We start from the raw sequence: 26,249 nt of genomic DNA, 5'->3' as shown, positions 1-26,249 counted from the left end.
GTAGAATTAATTAAAATCCTTTCTTAGCGGATGCCTAATTCATAACATCTACCTGCATGCCAAATTTCAGCCCGATCCGTCCAGTGGTTTGGGCTGTGCGTTGATAGATCACTACGTCAGTCACCTTTGAGTTATATATATTTAGCAGATCGTCTTACTTCCGAAGATCGCGGCTTTGATACGAGCGTTCTATCTAAACTCAAAATATAATGATGAAAATATATGTAATAGCCGTACTTCGTTAACAGTTCTCTTATTTCACGGCTGCGTGCCTGTTAGATATAGAAACAGGTAAGTTGAGGCGTAGTGCAGTCTAGCTGCGGCGTGAGCCCCGCTCGCAAATTAATTATTACTTAGGTATTTGGTGTCGCTCAGAAGTTTTACAATTTAATATATACTGTAATTTAAATTATAATAATCATATTGCATGTGAGCGTTAAAGCGTAATATACTTTAATGATATTAGACAAGTTTCAAATTACCTTGTTAGAATCGGTATATCGCATCGCTTTGGGTTCTACCGAATATTCAACGGTTCTGAAGAATTGTTCAACATGATGCCTACCTTTTGCCATGACATCGCTCGTCATTAACAGGGAATTTATCCTCACACGCTAGAACATAAGTGGTTTGGGACAGTGCGATTTCAGAGCTTTCTTCAGCGTGCACTTAGATTATGGAATGAACTACTTGCCGAGGTTTTCTCGAAAGTCTCATGGGGTTCAAGAAGGGTATATTAAGGTTTCTTAAGGATCAGCAACGAACACGTGATGACACCTCTGGGGTTTTAGGCGTCCATAGGCTACGGTAACCGTTTACCATCAGATGGGTCGTATGTTTGTTTGTAACCATCGTAGTATAAAAAAATATCTTATTGTAGATTCTAAGTGATTATAAGAATTTGTTGCCACGGGTTTCTCCACGTACACGAAGAATTTACTATTTTATATATCCGAATGGCAGTCAAGCTAATGACCCAAATGATGGTAAGTGGTAATCGTGCTCTATATACCTATAAATGGTGTGGCGGTGAGTGAATAATCACTTTACTCACCTTTTAAGTCACCGACTTAACCGAATCCAAAAGGCGTCCTTCCACAAACTTGTTTAGACTGTCTTTCCTGCATTAATAGACGACCTCGGTGGTCTAAGGTCTGGCACACCACTTTACGTCCGATGGTCGCGGGTTCGATTCCTCGCACGGCACAAACTTTTATATTCATGAGTATGATTGTTTGTATCGGTCTGGGTGTTTGCTGCGTATAATATGTATGTATTTACGAAAAAAAAAATCGATGTATTTGTATCAGTTGTCTAGTACCCATAACACAAGCTTTAGCTAGCTTAACTTGGGTCTAGATGGCGCTGTGTGAATTGTCCTGAGATTATTATTATTAATGCATTTGTATAGAACAACCACCGCCCATGAACAACACTAGACAACATAGGAAAAGACAAGTTCTTTCATAAAATCCCTCACCATAGATAATGAGAAATTCTTACCTAACAATAAATGTTTCTAACGTTACAAATGAAAATAATGTAGGTAATCTTTGCAGATATAACGTTAAATGTGCGTAAACTGTATGTACCATGAGAGGAGCATTATATTAATGTCAGAGTATTAATTTCGTTAATCACACAAGCTATCAGGACAAGTTCATCAGCCATCAAAGAGGAACAGACGTTATGGCTCTTAAGAACGTCATTCGTCTAGTGAGGCGCAACAGTCGATAAAATATTTTAGGTTATGTCGATAGAAAATAAGTTATATTTATCTTTATTTACTGACCCGCTGTCATCTGTTGGAGAAAATAAAGATAACTGAAGAAAATAAAGAGAAAAAGTCTACTGTTATATATAATTTTATACTTTGAACGTGTTGTAACTGGCTAATAAGAAATGTGTTATATATCTAAATTTGTATTTAGCTTTGTATTTATTTTGTATTTGTAAGGAACTATAAATAGTTCCTTTTGTAGATTCTTGTTTATTATTTCAATTTATTCTGTTATACGTCAGTACACATTCCAAATATATATATTTTCTCCCTATTCCAGGTCTTTATTCCATACATGAATAATAGAATAGAATAGAATAGAAAATCATTTATTCAAATAAACTTAATTTAAGCACTTTTGAATAGTCATAACAATTTGTTTTTTATCTACCACTCGTTCGGAAAGCTGTCTCATCACAAGAAGAACGAGCAAGAAACTTGTGTGTTGCTCTTTTAAATAATCCTTGTAAGTTTACATTTACAAGTCGAAACGTGTGAATACAAACTACCAACAAGCACTAATTTTTTGGGTCAAATATAAATATGCAATAAGATTAAATCAGTCGTAGTGATAAGTGTGAAGTGTGAAGTGAATAAAATAAAACTACAACAAACGTATTAAGAATTGGTAAGAACAAATTAAAAAGTAGCATTTAACTATTTTTTAAAAAGAAATCATTACTATATTGATATTATTAATTGCCAATATGAAAATTATTTCATTGATAACACAGATTTTGGAATACCTTGCTAAGCAAATAGAAGAAAAAAACATTTTGTCTTAGACAATTTCTAAAAATTGTTAGTTGAAATACAAACTAAGTCTATTAAATATCAGGCCGCTTCAGTCGCAAAGCAGATTTGTGACTTTTTTTGTTTATCGCGGCTTCAGTCGTGTCTATAAAGGGAATAACAATTTTCCAATATAAAATTATATTATCTTCATTGTATAGTATAAAACAAAGTCGCTGTCGCTGTCTGTCCGTCCCTATTTATGTTAATATCTTTGAAACTACCCAACGGATTTTGAAGCGGTTTTTTTAATACAGTGATTCAAGATGAAGGTTTATATATATAATACATGTACACTCAGATGAAGCCGGGGCGAGTAGCTAGTTAATTTTAAAAGTTTTGGAAACTATCGACATTGAACCTAGACGTCATTGTTCCGGCAATATTTCCTAACTCGTAAACGGGATCTGCTCATTATTTCCAAATTTAACGATGATTGCTCCACATGTTCGGAGCAATTTTCCGTTATTAGTCGCTTCAAGAGGTAATGTTGAAAAATTTACACATATACGCGTATTATAAAAGAACTATATAATAATACTTATTATTATTTATATATATATATATATATATATATATATATATATATATATAATATATAAACGATAAAGTATATATATACGACACAAAGCGTAAAGAACCAGCAGAAGCTGGAAAATTAAAGCATATCTTATCTTATCTTAATAATATTATAAACGTGAAAGTTTATGAGCATGTATGTTGGTTACTCTTTCACGCAAAAACTACTGAACGGATTTTGATGAAACTACAGTAATATAGCTTATACATCAGAATAACATGTAGGCTATAAATTACATGCGAGTGAAACTGCAGGCACAGTATAAACACACAAAAGAAAATTTTGTATCTTTTTATATTAAGTTTTAATTGTACAATACAAAAACTGCAAAACAACGAAATAAGCAAAAATAGCATAATTTTCATATAAATTGAAGAAACCGCCCCGGCTTCATCTGAGTGTACATTTATTATATATATATAAATCTTCCTCTTGAATCACTCTATCTATTAAAACAAACCGCTTCAAAATTCGTTGCATAGTATTAAAGATTTAAGCATACATAGGAACGGACATACAGCGATAGCGACTTTGTTTTATACTATGTAGAGCAATAATATTTAATCAATAAGCAGAGCTTGTGTTATGGATACTAGACAACTGATATAACTACTCAGTTTCATTTTTTTCGTAAATACATACATAATATACAGACCAACACAAACAATCATACTCATAAGCAAAGTACGGGCATAATATCTGAATTTCTAAGTTTTTCTCTTCTCTCAGTACCCTTTCATTTCCATTTTTTTTCTACCACACTCTTTTTAGTTCTGTGACTGTCAGACTATTTGGTATATATTTAAGTTCATATATTTGTATATATTTACGTAATATATTATTGTGTCTTAGGTATATATAATACTAGCTACTCGCCCCGGCTTCGCCCGGGTGTCCATTTATTATATATATAAATCTTCCTCTTGAATCACTCTATCTATTAAAACAAACCGCTTCAAAATCCGTTGCGTAGCATTAAAGATTTAAGCACAAATTGGAACGGACAGACAGCGACAGCGCCTTTGTTTTATACTATATAATAATGATAATGAAGATTATATAATTTTAGATTGGAAAATTGTTATTCCCTTTAAATTCAAATTCAAATTCAAAATATCTTTATTCATGTAGGTCTATTACAGACTCTTATGATATGTCAAATCTACCGTCAGTTCGGATTGATATCAAGATGAGAAGAACTGACAAGAAACTCAGCTCGTATTTTTTTCAAATAATAGTGGAACATGTGTATAAAATATTTACTTTCATTAAAATTGAAATTTGGGAGAATAGAGTGACCACCAGCATATGCTATCGCTTTATAGGCACGACTGAAGCCGCGATAAATAACAAGTATATATTGTGTAGCATTCGCACCAATCCGACTACATAGTGACTATTACGTATACGAATAAATAGATGTTCTAAAACTCGTTGACAATAGCAAATATAATGCACACACGTACCTTGTTCTGTTAATGCCTTCGATGAACATCCACCTTCGGTAGATCCGGTCATTAGAATAGAATAGAATAGAAAATCATTTATTTAAATAAACTTACATCGAAGCACTTTTGAATAGTCATAACATTTTTTTTTAATCTACCGCTCATTCGGAATGCAGTCTCATCACAAGAAGAACAAGCAAGAAACTTGTGTGTTGCTCTTTTAAATAATTTATTCTTACTTACAATTTAAGTTTAAGTGTGTGAATACAAACCACAGATTAGCACTAATTCAATGAAATAATAAAATAGAAAAAACATTCAATATACAACAACTGGTTAAACAATTAATAAGAGAAAATAAGTCATAGTGATTAGAGCAGACCAGTACACACAAGCAGCACCCGTTCACGAGTATGACGGATGAGCCAGCCACCACTGCGCTCGACCATATTTTAGGGAGCCCAATGACCCGGCCCACCACGCCGCCACAAGTCTGGACATTTTAGTGAGCATGACTACTCAAAACACCAGACCACGTCATATCTACTCACAATTGCCATCTGATGGTTATAGTATTCACATTTCACATAAGAATGCATGCGACAATCAATACAAAAACCGCTACGCTTTCATATTTCTAAAATAATTGAATCAAGAAAGCAATGAGTACGTGAGGTCGAATGCAGAGATAATTTTCGAAACGATGGACATACATTCACGCCGTAGTCATAAGACAACTGGGCGTGGTGCATGGCATCTTGTACGACTGATATTGCTATGCGTTGCGAGTAATAAACATCGATATTGAGGGTAGTTAAAAAAAAAACTAACGATAAAATTAATCTAGAAAGTTCTCGACGAAACATATTGTTACATTATTACAAAGCATCTACACAACTTCGCCGTGGTTTTGATAAGAATAGATTTATTAAATAAATCCAAATTATGTTTTGAAAACTTCGTTATATAATTCAATTTTCTCAACCCATTCAAACTATTGTTTTCCGAGGCTTAAAATTTAATTTTGTTACCTATAACGAACTGGGGATTTTCAAACGAAACCTGTTTCGTATAATCCGCTTATATTCATTAGAATACTTAACTTTGTAAGTATGTACAATTAATGTTGTATGTCTGTAGTTATATAACAAATTAGTCTGGTTAAGTGTAAAAGAAAGTCGTTGTTTTAGCCTGTCTGATTCACCGTTAACTTCTAAACCATGCAATTCACTTTACGAGGATTTCACTATCGTGTTAGGGTTCACATCGATGTTGTCGAAAAATCTGATATTTTATATTAAAAGAAGGTAGTTTCATTATTACTCGGTATCGTTAAACTAGTTGCATATAACCCCCACTCATATCTTCTCTGTATAAACGGGAGGGTTTTTGTATGCCGCGGCATCGGTCTTTGAGCACAGGATGTGCTGGTTGTATTTTAATTGCTAAAGTGGATTGTGTTAGAGACATAGTTAAATTAATGTTATACAGTTGTTATTTTATTATAATACATACTTTTACTAGTACATAGAGTTGATATATCTAACAATCGTTACGAGAATTGCTCCAAGGTGTATATACTAGTGATCGCGTAGTGGCCGAAATTCGTCATACACCTTAAAACCATCCTAATAAATTCCTGGTGAATTTATCACGATGGGCTAACTGATCTGACCGCATGCTCATCTTATCTTTCACACATTTCAACTTAAAAATGTAAAGTTACATTATTGAAAAGTGCAACAACTCAATTTTCTTGCTTTTTCTTCTTGTGATGAGACAGCTGTCCGAATGAGCGGTAGATTAAAAAAGTAGGTATTGACTATACAAAAGTGTTTAAGTTCATTTGAATAGAATAAAACTAGAAGCTGCAAGCTAGGGTTTACCTTGCGGTAGCCGGCTTCGTCAAAGTCGTCATCATTAATTAGTGCTTCTTACAATAGTGATTCCCACGCGGATGACTTTGTACAAACTCACTTTGTTTGGGGTTCAGGATATAAAAATTATAGTATCAATTGTTCTTAAGAAAACTCTCCTGTAACCTTCTATTTTATATCTATACATATAAATAAAATTGGAGTGTCTCTTTGTAATATTGAAATAACCGTTTTTTACTACATGCATATGAATATAAATATGGTACATACACCAAAATGTAATTTTTTACAATTTTTGTCTGTCTGTCTGTAAAACATGCAGACAGACAGAAATCCGGCTAATCTCTGAAATGGCTGGACCGATTATGACGGGACTTTTTTTCGCAGGTAGCTGATGTAATAAGGAGCAACATAGGCTACTTTTATTTTAGAAAAATAAAGTTATATTCCACGCGGATGAAATTGCGGAAACCGCGGTAACGCGGTACTGAACAGTTTTTAATGAACCACAGTAATATAGCTTATTCATCAGAATAACACATATGTTATAATTTAGAAAAATATTATGTACATTGGGCGAAATGTAAAAAAAAATAGATTAGAGGTGTCTGGCGGGGGGTTGGAACCAAACTAAGTGTCTGGCAGCGCAAGTTATAATACTGTTACGAACAATATATGAAAAAATTGAGTTACACAAATTAACGAATTTTATATGAAAATTTTTACACCTTTGTTACCTGTTACCTGCCAAAGGAAACACGATCCAGGTTTCATGTGTGGGGATCGTTCTTACCTGTGTTGAGGACATATATACAAGAACTTTCACATTTACTAGCAAGACGAATGACTGACCGTCATCTTGGGCTATAAAATACAATTATTAGGTGAAGATATTTAATGGTACGTGTGCTGTAGGTATGTATCTTAGTCTAGTATTGTAGAGACTCCAACCAAGGGAAATTCAACATCAAAACTATTAATTTTATATTTGATTCGCTGAATGAACTTCAAAGGTTCCATCACTCCAGAAGAGTTGGTAACTTCGGGATAATTATTTTAGTATTTAATTATGAAGTTATTTATAGTATGTTATATTTATATATCTAAAATTCAGAGAAATCGAAGTGCTGGCGACAGAATATATTTTATATTATTCATATATATTTTTATTACTTCAACGTTTCATTTATATGAAACTAGCTGTTCCGGCAAACGTTGTTTTTCAATATAAATTAATAACGCTATAAAAAAATAGGGGTTGCTGATAGACGGGTGAAAATTTAGGGTTGAATGTTGCATTTTTTAATGCCACATAATAAAAAAAATTTAAATAAAAAGGTTTGGCCAATAAATAAAAAAATAATGTTAGGGGTGGATTACTCTTATCAATTAAAGGTATGAAAAATAGATAGTAGCCAATTCTCAGACCTACTGAATATGCATATAAAATTTCATAAAAATCGGTCAAGCCGTTTCAGAGGAGAACTAACATTGTGACACGAGAATTTTATATTTAAGAAAATTATTCATAGTCGTTTTTTTAAAAAAAAAACCGATTGTTCAACTATCAAAAAATTGGTCCCAATCTATAATAAAACTATACTTTCAGATAAAAAAGGATTTTGTTTGTTATCAGAATATCAGCCCTGCAGAGTTATCTATAGCTTTATGCAGAGTTGGCTACCTTTTCACTTTTGCGGCACATAAAGCCACCTACATTTCTTTTATTAATTCGTGTTTTTTCTGTATCTCATGTATGTATAAATTCTTTATTCACAATTACAGACACATAGTCTGTAATTGTGAATAAAGAATTTATCTACTTATCTATAGGTATCAATGCTATTACATCTGATTAATATTATATATATACTGGATGGATGGTTGGATGTTTGCTTCTCGCAAAATCGAGATGACTGGACTGTTAGAACATAATTTCAACTCTTATATTTTAATGATCATCCCTGCACTGTAGAACTAACCAATGTTTGAATCCTGCCAATTTCTCTTTTTCTTATAATTTTTTTCCACATGTCTATGATTGTCTACCATTGTAAGACAATCAATTTATATTAGTCCCATTATTTTGATCAATCTATTCTCCCAAATTTGAATTTAAAAACGAATCTGTATTATTGTAAACATCTACAACATTTATTTGAAAAGAATACGAGCTGAGTTTCCTGTCAGTTCTTTTCATCTCGAAATCATTCCGAACTGGCGGTAGATTTGACATATCATAAGTGTCTGTAATAGACCTATATGAATAAAGATATATATACACAGTTCGCGACTCGATGGCATTGTGTTTATTGTCATGTATTTATGAATCAAAATTAAAATATCTTTATTCATGTAGGTCTATTATAGACTCTAATGATATGTCAAATCTACCGTCAGTTCGAACTGCTTTCAATCTAAGAAGAACTGACAAGTAACTTTTTTTCTTATTCTTTTCAAATGACCTTGTACATTATTACAAAAATATTATTTAATTTTTAAAAACACATTTGGAAGAATAGTTTGAGCACCAGCATATGCTATTACAATTACGTCAAAAGTATTAATATAATTAATCATAATAATAATATCCCAAATTGGAATTTAAATAAACGAATCTGTATTATTGTAAACATGTACAACATTTATTTGAAAAGAATAAGAGCTGAGTTTCTTGTCAGTTCTTCTCATCTGGAAATCATCCGAACTGACGGTAGATTTGACATATAAGTGTCTGTAATAGACCTATATGAATAAAGATACTTTTATTTGATTTGTAAGTCTGTTTATTTGTATTCTATAATGATGCAATAAATAATTGATGTTGACATAATCCCTATATAAAAGAGGGTTTTATTGTAAGAGCATTATGGATCCTGCTAGGCGCAGTACGTTGTAAGAGCAGTCTTTGTTATTTTTATTGAATTGAAACTCAATAAATATAAATAATACCTATATATACATACATGTATATATACATATATAAAAGATTTCGTAATTTTCCTAATCTATACATATAAATAAAATTGGATTGTCTGTTTGTAATATTGAAGTAACCGTTTTCTACTACATGCATATGAATATAAATACGGTACATACACCAACCTAACATTTTTTGCAGTTTTGATCCGCCTGTCTGTCTGTCTGTTTGGCGGGACCGATTTTGACGGGACTTTTATTGGCAGGTAGCTGATGTGATAAGGAATTACTTAGGCTACATTTATTTTAGAAAAATTCTTTTATTTTTGACAAATAAAGTTAAATTCCACGAAGAAGGATGAAGTCGTGGGTACAGCTAGTTATTATACATATGAATAATGACCGCGCCACATTTAAAACAGTATATATATATGTGTGTATAACACAACTGAACTACTAATAAGAAATCGTGTGATTCAGGAACGTATGGTGAAAAAATTTCCAAATGCCAACAATGAGATTACAAAATGTAACGCAAACATTTTCACCGGTCCTAAGTGTGTAACATTTTTAACGTGTCACCACTAAAAAACCACTGAACACTTTCACAGTGTATTTATCACTTCGTTATCACTGCAGTACTGTCTGTCTGTTCGAAATTATACGACCATTAATATCTTCACCTCTGGCCGAAGATTACCGCAGTGAAAAAAAAAGAAAATTTAGCTAGTATCCAAATACGGAATATTATAAAAAAAATGAATCGGTATATATTCTTCTTGCTAGTTACTACCTTTATATGTGCTGTGAACAGTAATGAGGAAGAAGTTAAAGATATGTCTGAAGCTAGAGGGAAAGGAAAATATGCATTGCTGAGTAAGTACTCTTAGTTTTTTTTATTTTGTTAACTTAAATACACCAGCCACTTATCTCTGTTAGCTTATTGTTGCTTGGGACTGTTTTTGGCAGGTAGCTGATGTAATAGGGAGTAACTTAGGCTACTTTTATTTTAGAAAAATAAAGGTAAATTCCACGCGGACGAAGTCGCGGGAACAGCTAGTCTGTAATATACTGAGTGTGAAAATGTACTGAATAATTTAAAGATTATTTCATTCTAATAGTACCTAATCACACAGTTACAGGGAAGCTAGAGTAACTAATTTTATTTCATCTCATAAACGTTAAAAGCTTTCTAATAAAAAATACTTTTAATAAATTATTTTTATGAAAAAAAATTAAAAGATAATTTCAAATTTGGAACTGCCGAGAGCAGGAAGTACAGGGCTAATTACGGGAATGAAGATAGGGAGTGTTTTCAGCTTGTTCCTCTTTTAAATTTTTCGCAAATTACATTAGATTTAATTAAGCTAGATTTATATTAATAATTATATTTAATAATTATTACTGTAAATTTACTTAGTTGTATCAATCTTTGGATAATAGAGAGTGGGGTAGTGTAAAAGCGGGTATGTGTAGGATATATGCAATACATCATAGGGGAATGGATATCTTTACATAATAAAAACTAGCTGTACCCGCGAGTTCGTCCGCGTGGAATTTAACTTTTTTTCTAAAATAAAAGTAGACTAAGTTACTTCTTATTACATCAGCTACATCCCAAAAAAAGTCCCGTCAAAATCGGTCCAGCCATTTCAGAGATTAACTGGAACATTCTAGACAGACGAAAATTGTAAAAAATGTTATTTTGGTGTATGTACCGTATTTATATTCGTATGCATGTAGTAAAAACTGGTTATTTCAATATTACAAACAGACACTCCAATTTTATTTATATATATATGTATAGATTAAAATCGGTATCTAGACATAACTTACCCAAATATACAATTAGATATAGATAATCTATCTTTTATACTAAAGTTTCTTTAAAGATATTTCATAATAACAAAAATGTTTAAAGTTTTTTTATACACTAAACATTCTATTTAACAGCATGAATTTAAAATGCAAGCGACAGCAAATAATTATTTAACAGAAGGGTGGATACTTGAGGCATTTAAAAAAATTACTCAACGCCTTAGAAACTGAATGGTTGAGCATTGAAAAGTGTAGTTATTTCTATTAATAAACAACTTATAATGAGCGATGGTAGTGGAAAAGTTAGGTAAACATTTTATTGCTTTATAATCTATACATATAAATAAAATTGGAGTGTCTGTTTGTAATATTGATATAACCGTTTTTTACTACATGCATATGAATATAAATAAGGTACATACACCAGAATAATATTTTTTTTAAAAAAAATTCTGTATGTCTGTTTGTTCCGGCTAATCTCTGAAATGGGTGGACCGATTTTGATGGGACTTTTATTGGCAGATAGCTGATGTAATAAGGAGTAACTTAGGCTACTTTTATTGTAGAAAATTCTTTTATTTTAGAAGAAGTCGCGTGTGCAGCTAGTATTTAATAAAGTTGCACAACGTTGGTTGGTTTTATGAGCACTGCAACGGACGCTAGTGAATGCAGTTATTAAAATGTTAGTTTCTTAAAAGTAGTTAGTAAGTTCTACCGAGATTAAAACAGCAATATATTTTAAAACACCAAGGTAAGGTTTATACGGATCTATATCTTTTTACGACCTCGGTGGTGTAGCGGTTTAGCACACCGCCTTTCTTCCGATGGTCGCGGGTTCGATTCCTAGCACGGCACAAACATTTGTATTCATGTGTATGTTTGCTTGTATCGGTCTGGGTGTTTTCTATGTAAAATATGTATGTATTTACGAACAAAAATATATGTATTTGTATTAGTTATTTAGTGCCCATAATACAAGCTTTAGCTAGCTTAATACTAGATGGCGCTGTGTGAATTGTCCTGGGTTATTTATGAGTACTGCAATGGACTAGCGAATTTACATTTATACTAAGACTAGCTGTGCCCTCGACTTCGTTCGTGTGGTTATCAAGCTAACTGTATTAACCCTAAATTCAATTATTATAGAGGGCGGACCATAACTACGGTAGATGGGTTAAAAACAGTAATAGATATGACATAAAAATTGATTATCTAAATATATATTACTCAAAGGTGACTGACATAGTGATCTATCAACGCACAGCCCAAACCACTGGACGGATCGGGCTGAAATTTGGCATGCAGGTAGATGTTATGACGTAGGCATCCGCTAAGAAAGGATTTTGATTAATTCTACCCCCAAGGGGATAAAATAGGGGACGAAAGTTTGTATGAAACTTTGTCAATTTTAAACCGATCGGGCTCAGACTTTGGATGCATAAAGCTACTATGACGTAGGCGTCCCCTAAGAAAGGATTTTGATAAATTCCACCCCTAAAGGCATAAATTAACGCGAGCGAAGCCGCGAGCAAAAGCTAGTTTACTATAAAGGTACAAGAATCACGGTTTTTTAAATGACGTTAACTAAATGTGACGTTTAATTAATTTGGCACACTTGTAACCTAGAGCGGAAATTTCCTATCACCGATAAGTGTTTGGTAGTTGTGAAATGTTATGAATTTCCTCGCGTATATTATTTTAAAAAACCAAGAAATTATTAATAACAATACAAAACAAATAGAAATAAAAATCCTTGATTTAAATAAACTTAGAATAGAATAGAATAGAATAGAAAATCATTTATTCAAATAAACTTAATTTAAGCACTTTTGAATAGTCAACATTTTTTTAAATCTATCGCTTATTCGGAAAGCTGTCTCATCACAAGAAGAATAAGCAAGAAACTTGTGTGTTGCTCTTTTAAACAATCCTTGTAAGTTCATATTTTACAAGTTGAAACGTGTGAATACAAACTACCAACCAGCACTAATTTATTTAGGCTCAAATATAAAAACACAATAAGATTAAATCAGTCGTAGTGACAATTTAAGCACTTTCGAATAGTCATAATATTTTTTTTAATGTAGCTTTCATTCGGAAAGCTGTCTCACAAGAAGAATGAGCAAGAAACTTGTGTGTTGCTCTTTTAAATAATCGTTGTAAGTTCACATTTTTAAGTCGAAACGTGTGAATACATACTACCAACTAGCACTAATTTATTAAGGTCAAATATAAATTTATACATATTAATAAAATTGGAGTGTCTGTTTGTAATATTGAAATAACCGTTTTTTACTACATGCATAAGAATATAAATACGGTATATACACCAAAATAACATTTTTTACAATTTTTGTACGTCTGTTTGTTCCGGCTAATCTCTGAAATAGATGGACCGATTTTGACGGGACTTTTTTGACAGGTAGCTGATATAATAATGACTACTTTTATTTTAGAAAAATAAAGTTAAATTCCACGGGGACGGAGTCGCGTGTACAGCTAGTACACAATAAGATTAAATCAGTCGTAGTGATTAGAGTAGAGCAGTCCCTACAAGCAGCATTCGTTCACGAGTATGACGGATAAGGCAGCCATCACTGCGCTCGACCACAACAAAAGATATTATATATTAAGTTTGAAAGGTCCAATTTGTCTGTTGCAGCCAATCTTGCGATAATGCTGGCCGTAAAGTTTGGACTTTACAAAATAATACTAGGCATTGCCGTGGTTCTGGCCGGGATGAAAGGATTAGTAATACTGGCGTGGGCGCTGGCCATCTCCAAATACGTTCCCGATGTCTGGTCGGGTTACAAACATACGCACAATCCATACAACCATGATGCATTTAGCAAAACTGGTCATTACGCTCCACACACAAATGTGGATTGGATATATCACATTTTTAATTAGTGTAGGTATTGTTATATATATATTTTTCTTAGAAGACTCTGTGTTCGATTCTATGTTATATTTTTTTGTAATAATGTAAATTATGTTTTGTATACTGTAGAAAATCAAGGTTCTGGAGATCAGGAGTGTTTGTAGTTATTGAATGAAATACAGTTATTAGGTTATAACCGTATTTTGTTCTAAGCGTGTATATAATGTTTTTTTTCGGACTACTCTAATGCTGTTGGCCGCAGCTGGCCTTTACAGCTTCACCTGACGATAGGGGGCGAGTGCAGATGGCACTCCAAACCCGCGGAAGGACTTATGGAGCGGCTGAAGGCCAACTCCCGCCTGACGAATACGACTTTAGTCTGAGGGCACCGCTAGGGGTTCGAACTTCGACTTAAGCCGTCGTAACATCGGTCCCCGTTTGAATTGGACGGGGATCGATCGGAGGGGCGACCGCGGGCGCCGGTGTGGAGCGCCCGGCTGCGCAGGCGCCCGGTTGAATGCGCGATATGATGTGTATAAGGTCGTCGTCTTCGCCAGCGTGGACGGTGTCGTGTCTGTGTATAAATGTGTGGTCGGGGTGGAATGGGTGGGCAGGTTTACTGCCATTATGGGGTCGTCGGGATCATCATGTATATAAAAAGAATTACATATCTCTGTATAAGGTATGACAAAAAAATCTTAACAGCGTGTTTTAGAAATATGTATGCAAAAATACAGCGCCATCTAGTTGTACTAGTATAAAACTATGTTGACTCGAACATATACATACAATAAGTCTTAAAAAATAAGTGTATACATTTAACTTGTGGCATAAAAAACTATTTTAAAATATGATATAACCATATAACAATACGAATGCTTGTAGGGACTGGTCCGTTCGGGTTACGAACACTGATTAGACATTTTTGCTTTTGCAATAGCATATGCTGGTGGTCACTCTATTCTCCCAAATTTGAATTTAAATGAATCTGTATTACTGTAAACATGTACATTTATTTGAAGAGAATATGAGCCGAGTCTTCAGTACTTCTCATCTCGAAATCATTCCGAACTGACGGTAGATTTAACATAGCATAGGAGTCTGTAATAGACCTACATGAATAAAGATATTTTGAATTTGAATAATAATAAATCGTATACATATTCTTCATCTTTCTATTCATATTCCTTCTTAAAAGGCCGGCAACGCACTTGTAATTCCTCTGATGTTGCGGATGCTCATGGTCGGCGGTAATCACTTACCATCAGATAAACCGCAAGTTTGTTTGTTTGTTTGTGTGAGACCACAAATATTCGGTGTGGAAACTTGACTTGATGCCCCGTTCAGAGGCGAAACACGTGTCGCGATATGGGTGTACACTCGATGACGGTCGGAATTTGATCACCATTAGAGAAGGTCGTAACGGTTGACAAGTTTCCACACTGAATATTTGTGGTCTCACACATTCTAATTGTAGCGGAATTAAACAAAATAATATAAATCCATTGTGTAGTGAAATGGACTTCGCAAAATAACATCTAAATCGAATAAATGTACAATTTTATGTTTTTAAATTATAATTCTTTGTTCACAGTTCACTTCTTCTACGTTGTGGCGATCAAATTATTCATACTGAAAGTGGTCTACGGTATTATGTTCTACGTGCTTCTAACCAAAGGCTGGCACTTTCTGCTATGGTTCGTACATTTTATAAAAGAGAAGAAACACACCGAGTACATCGAACACGACCACGAGCCATATTACGAGCATGATAGTTATCACCATTATCATGGTCATTATGACCGTGATAGTGATCAGCCCTATCACGGTTATGGTAAACCTAACTATGGTGAAGTGGATTACAGTTCCTATAAGAAGAAGATTTATGATGCTGATGGTTCTTACTCAATAAAAAGTTAAATTTAAAGAAAGAAAGAAATAATATTTAATCAGTACCTTTTAGTAACAATATGAACATAAACTAACAAAAAGATAAATTAACCTGTATATAAATAATTAAAGTTAATTTAACATAAAACCAACAAAAAAAAAAACATTATTACATACATATAGACACTAAAATGGCTCCACTCAGCACTGTGGTATGTTATATGTGAATATGCCGCAGATTTTTAGACACCAAAACGATTGTTTATTTTTTGTTTTACTATTAATGTTATATATAAAATTCTCGTGTCAGTTTTTGTTCCCATATTCCTCCGAAACGGCTTGACTGATTCTCATGAAATATTGTGAGCGTATTGAGTAGGTCTGAGAATCGGCCAACATCTATTTTTCATCCCCCTAAATGTTAGGGGTAGTCCACACCTAAATTTTTTTTATTTTAAGTCTAAACAACGTTTGCCTTGTTATAATAATCTGTTTTAAATTAATAATAACTTTAGAATTATCGTAGCGCCATCTAGTCCCAAGTTAAGCAAAACATGTAGTAAGAGTAGACAAGGTTACCTATAGGCATACCATATTTTGTAATCGCGTCTACTGTATTTTGTAAATATTTAATTTATTTATTGTATAATTTAATAAATTATTTTTATTGTTAAAACTTATACTGTACATAATTATTTATTTATTAGTCTTACATTAAATTGTAAGTTATTTATGTTATGTTTTAAAATAATAAACACTTTGTTGTATTATTCGTTGTACTGATTTTAAGGAATTCTTTCAACCCCAATAACCTTGCTTAGACCAGCCAAACTCCTCGGGCAGCGACCTACATTGGCATATATAGAAAGTCTTCAACAGACTCCATACTAAGATGGGTCGCTGCAGGCACCACCTGCTGACATGTGGTATCTGCCCGGGAGGCTGCCACTGTGGGGCCCCGCCCCAAACCATGGCCCTTCTTCTGTCGCGTCCTTTGTTGCTCCTATCCATCATCCTGCAGGAAGGAACACCTGAACAAGGCGATCGATTGTGCCATAGAACTCGCTAGGTCTAGTCGTTAGGTCTGATAATTTAGGTTGTCATTGATACGAAAGAAATCTTTCAATCAATCATTCCATCGCAATCGATTGTCAATCATGATAATTTAGTTGCTAGATCTATCAACCTTGTCAATCATTCCATCGTTCAATCAGTCAATCCATCAATCATGATAATTTAGGTTGTCATTGATACGAAAGAAATCTTTCAATCAATCATTCCATCGTTCAATCAGTCAATCCATCAATCATGATAATTTAGGTTGTCATTGATACGAAAGAATATCAATCTTTCAATCAATCATTCCATCGTTCAATCAGTCAATCCATCAAGCATGATAATTTAGGTTGTCATTGATACGAAAGAATATCAATCATTCAATCAATCATTCCATCGTTCAATCAGTCAATCCATCAATCATGATAATTTAGTTTGTCATTGATACGAAAGAATATCAATCTTTCAATCAATCATTCCATCGTTCAATCAGTCAATCCATCAATCATGATAATTTAGGTTGTCATTGATACGAAAGAATATCAATCTTTCAATCAATCATTCCATCGTTCAATCAGTCAATTCATCAATCAATCACTATTTTGCTGAATATAGAGTAAATAAGGGTGGAAAATGGTAAATTTAACAGTTTCTATATCTGCTCATGAGTAGGCGTGCATATTTTAATGTTTAACAATATATTGTATTATATTATATATCTTTAACATAATTATCATATAAATAAGTATTAATTAATATTATAATAATTTATAATTTGCAGAAATTCTCTTAGTTTATTTTTAAAAATATTAACATTACTTATTTTTCAAGTATATGTCTTGGTAACTTCATTATATAGTATAAAACAAAGTCGCGGTCACCGTCTGTCCCTATGTATGCTTAAATCTTTAAAACTACGCAACGGATTTTGAAGCGGTTTTTTTAATAGATAGTGTGATTCAAGAGGAAGTATTACATATGTACATGTATTATTATGTACACCCGGGCGAAGCCGGGGCGAGTAGCTGGTATTAAATAATTATATAGTTTTAATGAAGAAGACCAAAATTGCTCAGTAATTCCAAAAGGTAGTTTGAAATGATTTCAAAGAAAGTGCGTGCTGTTTAAAAAAATGTATAATCTGGAAGAGAGATTTAAAAATAATCTTGTTTCTAGAAATATAAGATTCCCATTAAAATGTATAAATAATTTCCGCATTAAGTAATGAGCTACAGCGAGCATCGCCCGTCTGTCCGTCTGAACTGGCGACGGTAATGAGTTTCCATATTAATTTTGCGAATCTCGAGCAAACTTTAAATATTACCTTCGTTCAGACAGGTTAAAATGGTTAAGTTTTTGCTCCTTTTATATTTATTTATTCAAATCATAATTATTATAAAATGTTTTTAAACGTAGTTTTATATAATCTAAATATATATAACTCAAAGGTGACTGACATAGTGATCTATCAACTCACAGCCTAAACCACTGGACGGATCGGGCTGAAATTTGGCATGCAGGTAGATGTTATGACGTAGGCATCCGCTAAGAAAGGATTTTGATTAATTGTACCCCCAACAGGATAAAATAAGGGATGAAAGTTTGTATGAAGCTTCTTTAATTTTAAACTGATCGGGCTGAAACTTTGCATGCATAAAGCTACTATGACGTAGGCTAAGAAAGATTTTGATAAATTCCACCCCTAAGGGGATAAATTAACGCGAGCGAAGCCGCGGGCAAAAGCTAGTTATATATATGGAGTGATAAAGAGTATATGAAACCTAAAACAAGAAATTAAAAAACTTTCTCAAATATTTAAAGTGGAGAATATGTATACATTTAAATATATTTTTATTGTACGTAATAAAAATTTAATTAATCCAGATTTTGTATTAGAAAGATATATGAGAAAAATTACTAGTTGGTGAACTTGACTAGCAGTCAGGTACACCAACTAGTTCCGGTACACTCATCTCTCAAAAATTGCGAACCGTAGCAACATATTAAACTCAATAAAATCGCAAATAAAGATACGAGCTAAGACGAATGCTCTCGATTAAGCTGTAAAATAAATTACAAACAAGTGGCCATCATACCGTTCGAGAGGCTATAAAACAGGCGCGAGCAACGCCTGGCTACTAACAATGTATTTTTACAGTCGAAACGTGATATCCTGATATTAAATGGTATGGTTTGAACAACAGCTGCAGCAGTTATAGTCAGGACTACAAATAGGGCGTTGGAATTATTTTGTCCAATAAATTACCGAGCTTTTTTTTTATTTTACCCACCCCGGCTTTGCACGGGTGTACATGTATTATACATATATACTTTCCTCTTGAATCACTCTATGTACCGGCGCCCCCGGGCGTCCCTCCGATCGATCCCCCGTCCAATTCAAACGGGATCGAAATTACGACGGCCTGAGCCGAGGTTCGAACCCCTAGTGGTGCCCTCAGACTAAAGTCGTATCCGTCAGGCAGGAGTTGGCCTTCAGCCGCTCCATAAGTCCTTCCGCGGGTTTGGAGTGTCATCTGCACTCGCCCCCTAACGTCCGGTGAAGCTGTAAAGGCCAGCTACGGCCAACAGCATTAGAGTAGTCCGAAAAAAAAATCACTCTATGTATTGAAAAATTACATGCTGTAAAGGGTCATATTGATCTATATTAAATCTAACATGTATTTAAGGTACTTAATCACTTCGTAAATAAGCAAATTTTTACCGTAAATTGTATCGGATAAAAATGGTTATTGTGGGTTATCCTTAAGAGATAGACATGTACCATTATGGACTTTTTTATTGACATTTTTATGCTGTACAATACTGTAGTACATTATTTTTTTTTATATCGTGGGGTTCAGCCATCGTTTGTAATGTAAGCGCAAAAAAATGTTTATTTACGACATCACATTAGAAATCTGTAAATTTATCAGTGTTTCTCTACAATATTATACATATTTTATACATATAAATCTTCCTTGTGAATCACTCTATCTATTAAAAGAAACCGCATTAAAATACGTTGCGTAGTTTTAAACATTTAAGCATACATAAGGATGGACAGACAGTGAGAGCGACTTTGTTTTATATTAATGATTTAAATGTTTTATATTGTTTTATATTTAATGATGTTTAATCAATATTATGTGCCTAGATTTATGTATGTATGTATATTATTATTATATTTATATGTAGGAACGTATCCGCAGAATAGCAGTATCGCGGCACCCTGTCACGACATATGCTGAGCCAATAAGTTTCCATTTGGTACTATCTAATTGATACAAATGTCAATGTCATTTAAAATTTAAAAATTATTTTTGTTATGTGTACCAAATAAACTTATTTTCTTTCTTTCTTTTCTTTCTTACTTTTACTAGACTATAAATACAGCTATACAGTACCTACTCGGAGCATTGAATTGCTGTCGTACACAAGTACCTATAAGCATTTTGACGCGATGTTTCCATCCGCTCTCACAACACCTGACATTGCATTTTATTATGGCTGACACTTGTGCACTGCGGAGTGCTACAACATTGTCTGTCATTTTATTCATAACTACCCGACCCGGCTTTGCATGAGTGTATTATACATATAAACCATCCTCTTGAATCACTCTATCTATTTAAAAAAACCGCTTCAAAATCTGTTCCGTAGTTTTAAAGATTTATGTGTGGGGACGGACAGATAGCGACAGTGATTTGGTTTTATACTATATAATGACTAACGACCCGACCCGTCTTCGTATGGGTGCGTACAGATCTTGAATGTTTCCAAATTTCGGAATTTTCTCGTGGTCACCCTAACTAAAGCAACATTTCCACCCTTACATCGTCCCGACCCCCCAGCGCTCCTGCGAGAATAATAACTATATCAATCAGTCATTCAGCTTTATATATTACAGATTAGCTAATCGCCCCGGCTTCGCACGGGTGTACATGTATTATATATATATAAACCTTCCTCTCGAATCACTCTATCTATTAAAAAACACCGAAAAAAAGTCCGTTGCGTAATTTCAAAAATTTAAGGTTAGAGGTTTAGAGATAGGTTAAAAATTTCATAGGGGCAGACAGCGACAGCGACTTTGTTTTATACTATGTAATGATAATGATGATACAGTGGTTAGTTATTTAAAGAATTATTAAATAAATGTTATTATTCCACAAATGATTATTTAAATGATAATAATGGATTGTATTAATAGTTTTAAATAAAATAATTTCATAATAATGTATTGTAATAATAATTTTAAATATAAAAATGTGATAATAATGTAAATGTAATAAATATTATTGTAAGATTTTACACGCCGGAAACGGCAGGGCATGTTTGGAACTATTATAATCTTAAGATCATTATGTACACATGTTCCAGTAAATAAATTGAATTGAATTGAATTGAATTGTGGTGTTAATACACTTTTTAAATACATCTCGTTTGTTTAAAACGTAATCCAGAACTTATTTAATATTAATAACCTTCTTTCATCTGTAGAAATATTTTGTATTTAAATAACAGTACAGTACGTACCGACCGTGAAAGGAAATATTTAATGAACAGGGCGAAAATTATGTAGTAATTTTTATGAAAAACATCTCAATCGCAGTTAATTAAAAGAAGCTGTATAATTATTTACTGGAGACTGTTTGAGGATCTCACTCTTTCCTTAAAAAAGTAGTTAAATGTAGGCTTTAAGCGACTATAAATAGAATTTTAACAATGAACTTTCATGAGGACTGATCTGCTTGTATTACGGACACCAATTCAATTTCTGTCTGACAAATATGCTATATCATATATAAAAATCTTATTAATACGAAAGTTTGTGAGTATGGATGGATATTTGTTATTCGTTCACACAAAAACTGCTGAATGGATTTTGATGAAACTTTACAGTAACATAGGTTATACATGAGATTAAGACATTCTTATTTTTTTTGTCTAAATATATATAACTCAAAGGTGACTGACTGACATAGTCATCTATTAACGCACAGCTTAAACCACTGGACGGATCGGGCTGAAATTTGGAAAGGACGAAAGGATTTTGATTAATTCTACCCCTAAGGGGATAAAATAGGGGATGAAACTTTGTCAATTTTGAACCGATCGGACTGAGACTTTGCATGCATAAAGCTACTATGATATAAGCATCCCCTAAGAAAGGATTTTGATAAATTCCACCCCTAAGGGGATAAAATAGGGGATGAAAGTTTGTATAAATCTTCTTAAATTTTCGACTGATTGAATTGAAATTAAAGATTGGAGTTACTATGATGAAGACGTTCGCTTAAATAGGATTTTGATAAATTCAACCCCCATGGGGATAAAATAAGGATATATTAGTTTGAACCTATCAGTACCTAATGGAACAAATTAGACGAACAAAATAATTTTTAGTTCTACTTTTAATTTAGATAAATAAATTCCACGCGGACAAAATCGCGGGAACAACTAGTTAATATAATAAATCTGAAAGTAGGGATGTTTGTTACGCTTTCATGCAAAAAAAATAATATAAGATCTTAGCAATTAGCGAGAGCTTCACCAACAGGAGCTTAGCTCTTAAATTATGAATGAATGAATGAAATATTTAACCAATTCGAGAATTATTTCATGCTCTATATTAACATTAAAAAGTTTGGACTCTGGAGTCCACAGTCGTGTTCAGTGATAAGAAAACAATCAAACCGTCAAATTGATTGTAACACGATCTAAATTTATACTAAAAGCAACATTTTCAAATGAAATTATTTTTTTATGGAAATTGTTCAAATGGTCACTGATCGAGAAAATTTAATGGACGTTTAAAAATAACTTTTGGACATTGTATAAGAAATTATTACAGATATTATAATAATAATACCTCAAGACAAAATATATACAAGCTCTGCTTAGCTTGGTACTAGATGGCGGAATATATATATTTTTGTACATAACTACATATTATACGTAGAAGGCACCCAGGCCGATATAAACAATCATACTCATGAATACAAATGTTTGTACCGTACGAGGAATCGAACCCGCGACCATCGGATAGTAAAGCGGTATGTTATACTACTAGACCACCGAGGCTGTCAAAACTAATTTGTTGATATTATTTAACGTTAATATCATTTCAATTTGTTATTCAGAGTCTAAGAGAAAGGAGTTCTTCATTTTGTTTGGTCATATGTAAGGTTATATTATTTATTACTTAAATACCACAAAAAATTTTTTTTTTTTTATATCATAATTTGAGCGCGTTTGACCGCAATCTCACCTGATGTTAAGTGATGATGTCGTCTAAGCTGTTACATGCAAGCTCAAATAATACTTATTCACTCTTGACTTAAAAGACCCAATGTAGTAAGAGGCAGGAAAAATAGACGCTGGTAGAGAGTTCCACTCCTTAGCTGCTCGCATAAGGAAATAAATTAATATATAGTCATTACATAGTATAAAACAAAGCAGCTGTCTATCCATCCCTTTAATATAATCCGTCCCGTTGCGTATATAAGCTTAAATCTTTAAAACTACGCAACGGATTTTGAATCGGTTTTATTAATAGATAGAGTGATTCAAGAGGAAGGTTTATATGTATAATACATGTACACCCGTGCGAAGCCGGGACGAATAGCTAGTAAACTATAATCAAAGCTCTATAGCTCAATTGTTCTGATTTCCTCTCTTGTCTTTAAAAGTAAGTTCTAACACCTAGATATTTAAATATAATATTTATACATATTACTTATATGTATAAATATTATATTTATATATTTAAATAATGAAGATTTTGATTCAATTATGTCATAGACCCTTGAACTAATTGAAAATTTCCAATTGAAAATAAATTAAATATTTCAAAATAGTTATTTCTTGTTATTTCAAAATAGTTAGTTATTAATTGTAATTACTAGTGACTGAAATTCAACTATAATTTACATAAAATTAAATTTCGAATGTTATTAAGATTATATCATCAAAGACTATAGACAAAAGAGTAGCTATATATTTGTCAATCGCAGAGTAGTGTGTGTAAAATAGTTTTTTTATTAATTAAAAAAATATATATCATAACCATTATTACAAAATAACCAAATCTTCTGCACTCTTTATATGAACTTTAACTGATCCAAATTTCATACTCAGTCAGCGTAATTTTAATAAAAAGTGATAAGATTTAGCGACAAAACTGACTTTTGTGTTTAGTTTTATTTGAAATCTTTTAATTTTGTTCATGCCCTTTCGATTATCCAATAAAGTTTTAAATAAAAGAACACTCTTTTTGCTTGACTTATCAATATTTTAATTATTTCGATGGATATCATTGAAGTTTGTTATTATTAATGCAATATTCGTGTTTAATTAAAACCAAAATGTGTAACATTTATCTTACAAAGTAAACAGACACATCAAATATACGTATCGTAATAAACGAATCCGTGCCTTTTTAGCTATTAACATAAACAGCACGGTATCATAAACCAAAATATTACGAGGCATTACGGCATCCCTAGAGCGAAATGAAATGAAAAAATATTACTTACAATAAATAACATGTTTATTTATAAAACAAATAACCACAATAAATCACTGGGAACAACACGCTTTCTACTTTCGGTTGATGAATCCCTAGAAAAATTGCTACAATGTTTTATCACTCGAAACTTAAAGCTTCAGTCAGTCTTTCACACACATTTCCAATATTTGTTCTTCATTCCACTGCTTCTCCGTCTATGAGCAAATAATCTAGACCATTGCCTTCTCCACCTTTCGTTACTTCATTTTCTTTTACTGTTTTTGTTGTAGATTTTAATTCCTTCTTCCTTATTTTACCAACGTGAGTTGTTGTGTCTTCTTGTTGCAACAATGGAGATGCAGTTGATAACTTGGTGGGCTCCACAAATTTAACAGCATCTATCTTATCAACAAATGTCTCCTTCTTTTTATTTGTTTTATTTTTCACCAATTCCTCGTCCTCTTTTTCTGTTGTATCTTCTTCTGTGCTGTCTTCTATCGGTGTTTCTGTTTTCTCCACTGGTAACCTAACTTCAATAGGCACTTGCCTTTCCGGTGGTGGTGGAGGTAATTTGTGTTTTGGTGCCCATATGCTTAAGATACCATTTTCATTCAAAATTGCCTTCACTTCATCAGACTTACATTCCGGCGGCAAATCGAATCGCTGGTACATCCTATTCTTTACGTATATCTGTCCATCATCAATACCAATCTTATGAATTCCATTCACAATTATATTGTGTTTATTTACAGTGACGTTTAACTCATCCGGTTTAAATCTTTTAACATTTAGTTTAATTTCAAACTTGTTATCGTTTGATATTATTCTAGAACCATCGAAATTAGCTTCGGAATCAATAGCAGCTGCTGTTCTAACTATCTGACTCCAAGGCCACAGATAGTGATGCGAGAGTGCATGACTGATGTATCGGTCGAGTTCTTCAAAAGAGTCTCTAAATCTTTGTCGTTTTATTTCACCACTGTACGCGACACTGATAATTCCGATCGCGAGAAGAACGTATTTGAGCATTTCGTTTGTTTTGATTTCCTTATCGCGCTTTCGAAATATCTTATGCGGGTTGCGTTGTTGCCTCGAACGCTTATATAGGCTTGGTTGGCGTGGGGCGAGACTGTTCGAGAATACAGCGTGTAAGTTCATTAATGTGAGGACCGGAGGAGTGCACCGGTACCGGTCAGGTGTGCGCAACACTCGGCGCGTGAAAGTCTAACCCATTTGTTATGTAAATGTGAATCATGGACCATTCACATGTTAAGTGGGCGTTTGTTTACTTTAACAATTTACTTAGTTTATTATGTATGAACTTGATGTAAATTGGAAATATAGATTTAATAATAATTTATTTAAATAAATATGTAACAATTTTGTATAGTAGAATTAACTTAGTATTTTAAGATTTAAAAAATATGACGTGATTAAACTTTGGATTTATTTTATTTTTTTTACAAATAAATACAATCTGTGTAAATAATTACTTCTAGTTAAATTATTATAATGCAAAAGTCATCCTACTCAGAAATGGAGCACCACCTATTTAGTTCAATTTTGTAATTAAACCATTCGGGAACCAATTGAAATATGCACACAAAGTTTCATCCACATATGTATATCCAGTCGTTTAACGTGTTAAATGACAAACACATTTGAAGATTTTTTAAAATATATATACTTTACTTTTTT

The 26,249-nt window shown here is 32.9% G+C and overlaps 2 protein-coding genes across 2 annotated transcripts; one reads left to right on the top strand and one right to left on the bottom strand.

The window, feature by feature from the left end:
- Positions 1-10,232: 10,232 nt before the first annotated feature.
- On the top strand, positions 10,233-16,015 carry LOC131842428 (uncharacterized). The gene is made up of 2 exons (XM_059190960.1): positions 10,233-10,272; positions 15,690-16,015. The coding sequence occupies exons 1-2, from the start codon at positions 10,233-10,235 to the stop codon at positions 16,013-16,015; spliced, it is 366 nt and encodes a 121-aa protein (XP_059046943.1).
- Positions 16,016-24,318: 8,303 nt separating this feature from the next.
- LOC131842426 (uncharacterized) lies at positions 24,319-25,683 on the bottom strand. The gene has a single exon (XM_059190957.1). The coding sequence runs from the start codon at positions 25,578-25,580 to the stop codon at positions 24,747-24,749; it is 834 nt and encodes a 277-aa protein (XP_059046940.1). The 5' UTR covers positions 25,581-25,683; the 3' UTR covers positions 24,319-24,746.
- Positions 25,684-26,249: the final 566 nt, after the last annotated feature.

The sequence above is a fragment of the Achroia grisella genome, unplaced genomic scaffold (assembly GCF_030625045.1).
Source record: "Achroia grisella isolate CSIRO2021 unplaced genomic scaffold, CSIRO_AGI_Agris_v1 utg2183, whole genome shotgun sequence".
Lineage (NCBI taxonomy): Eukaryota > Metazoa > Arthropoda > Insecta > Lepidoptera > Pyralidae > Achroia > Achroia grisella.
This window is presented reverse-complemented; position numbering and strand designations above follow the sequence as displayed.

What these genes read in the sequence shown, in the direction of transcription:
- LOC131842428 (XM_059190960.1), top strand. Translation starts at nt 10,233, where the DNA reads ATGTCTGAAGCTAGAGGGAAAGGAAAATATGCATTGCTGA. An exon ending in AGGAAAATATGCATTGCTGA is followed by an intron (nt 10,273 to 15,689) that starts GTAAGTACTCTT and finishes CTTTGTTCACAG; the next exon opens with TTCACTTCTTCTACGTTGTG.
- LOC131842426 (XM_059190957.1), bottom strand. Translation starts at nt 25,580, where the DNA reads ATGCTCAAATACGTTCTTCTCGCGATCGGAATTATCAGTGTCGCGTAC.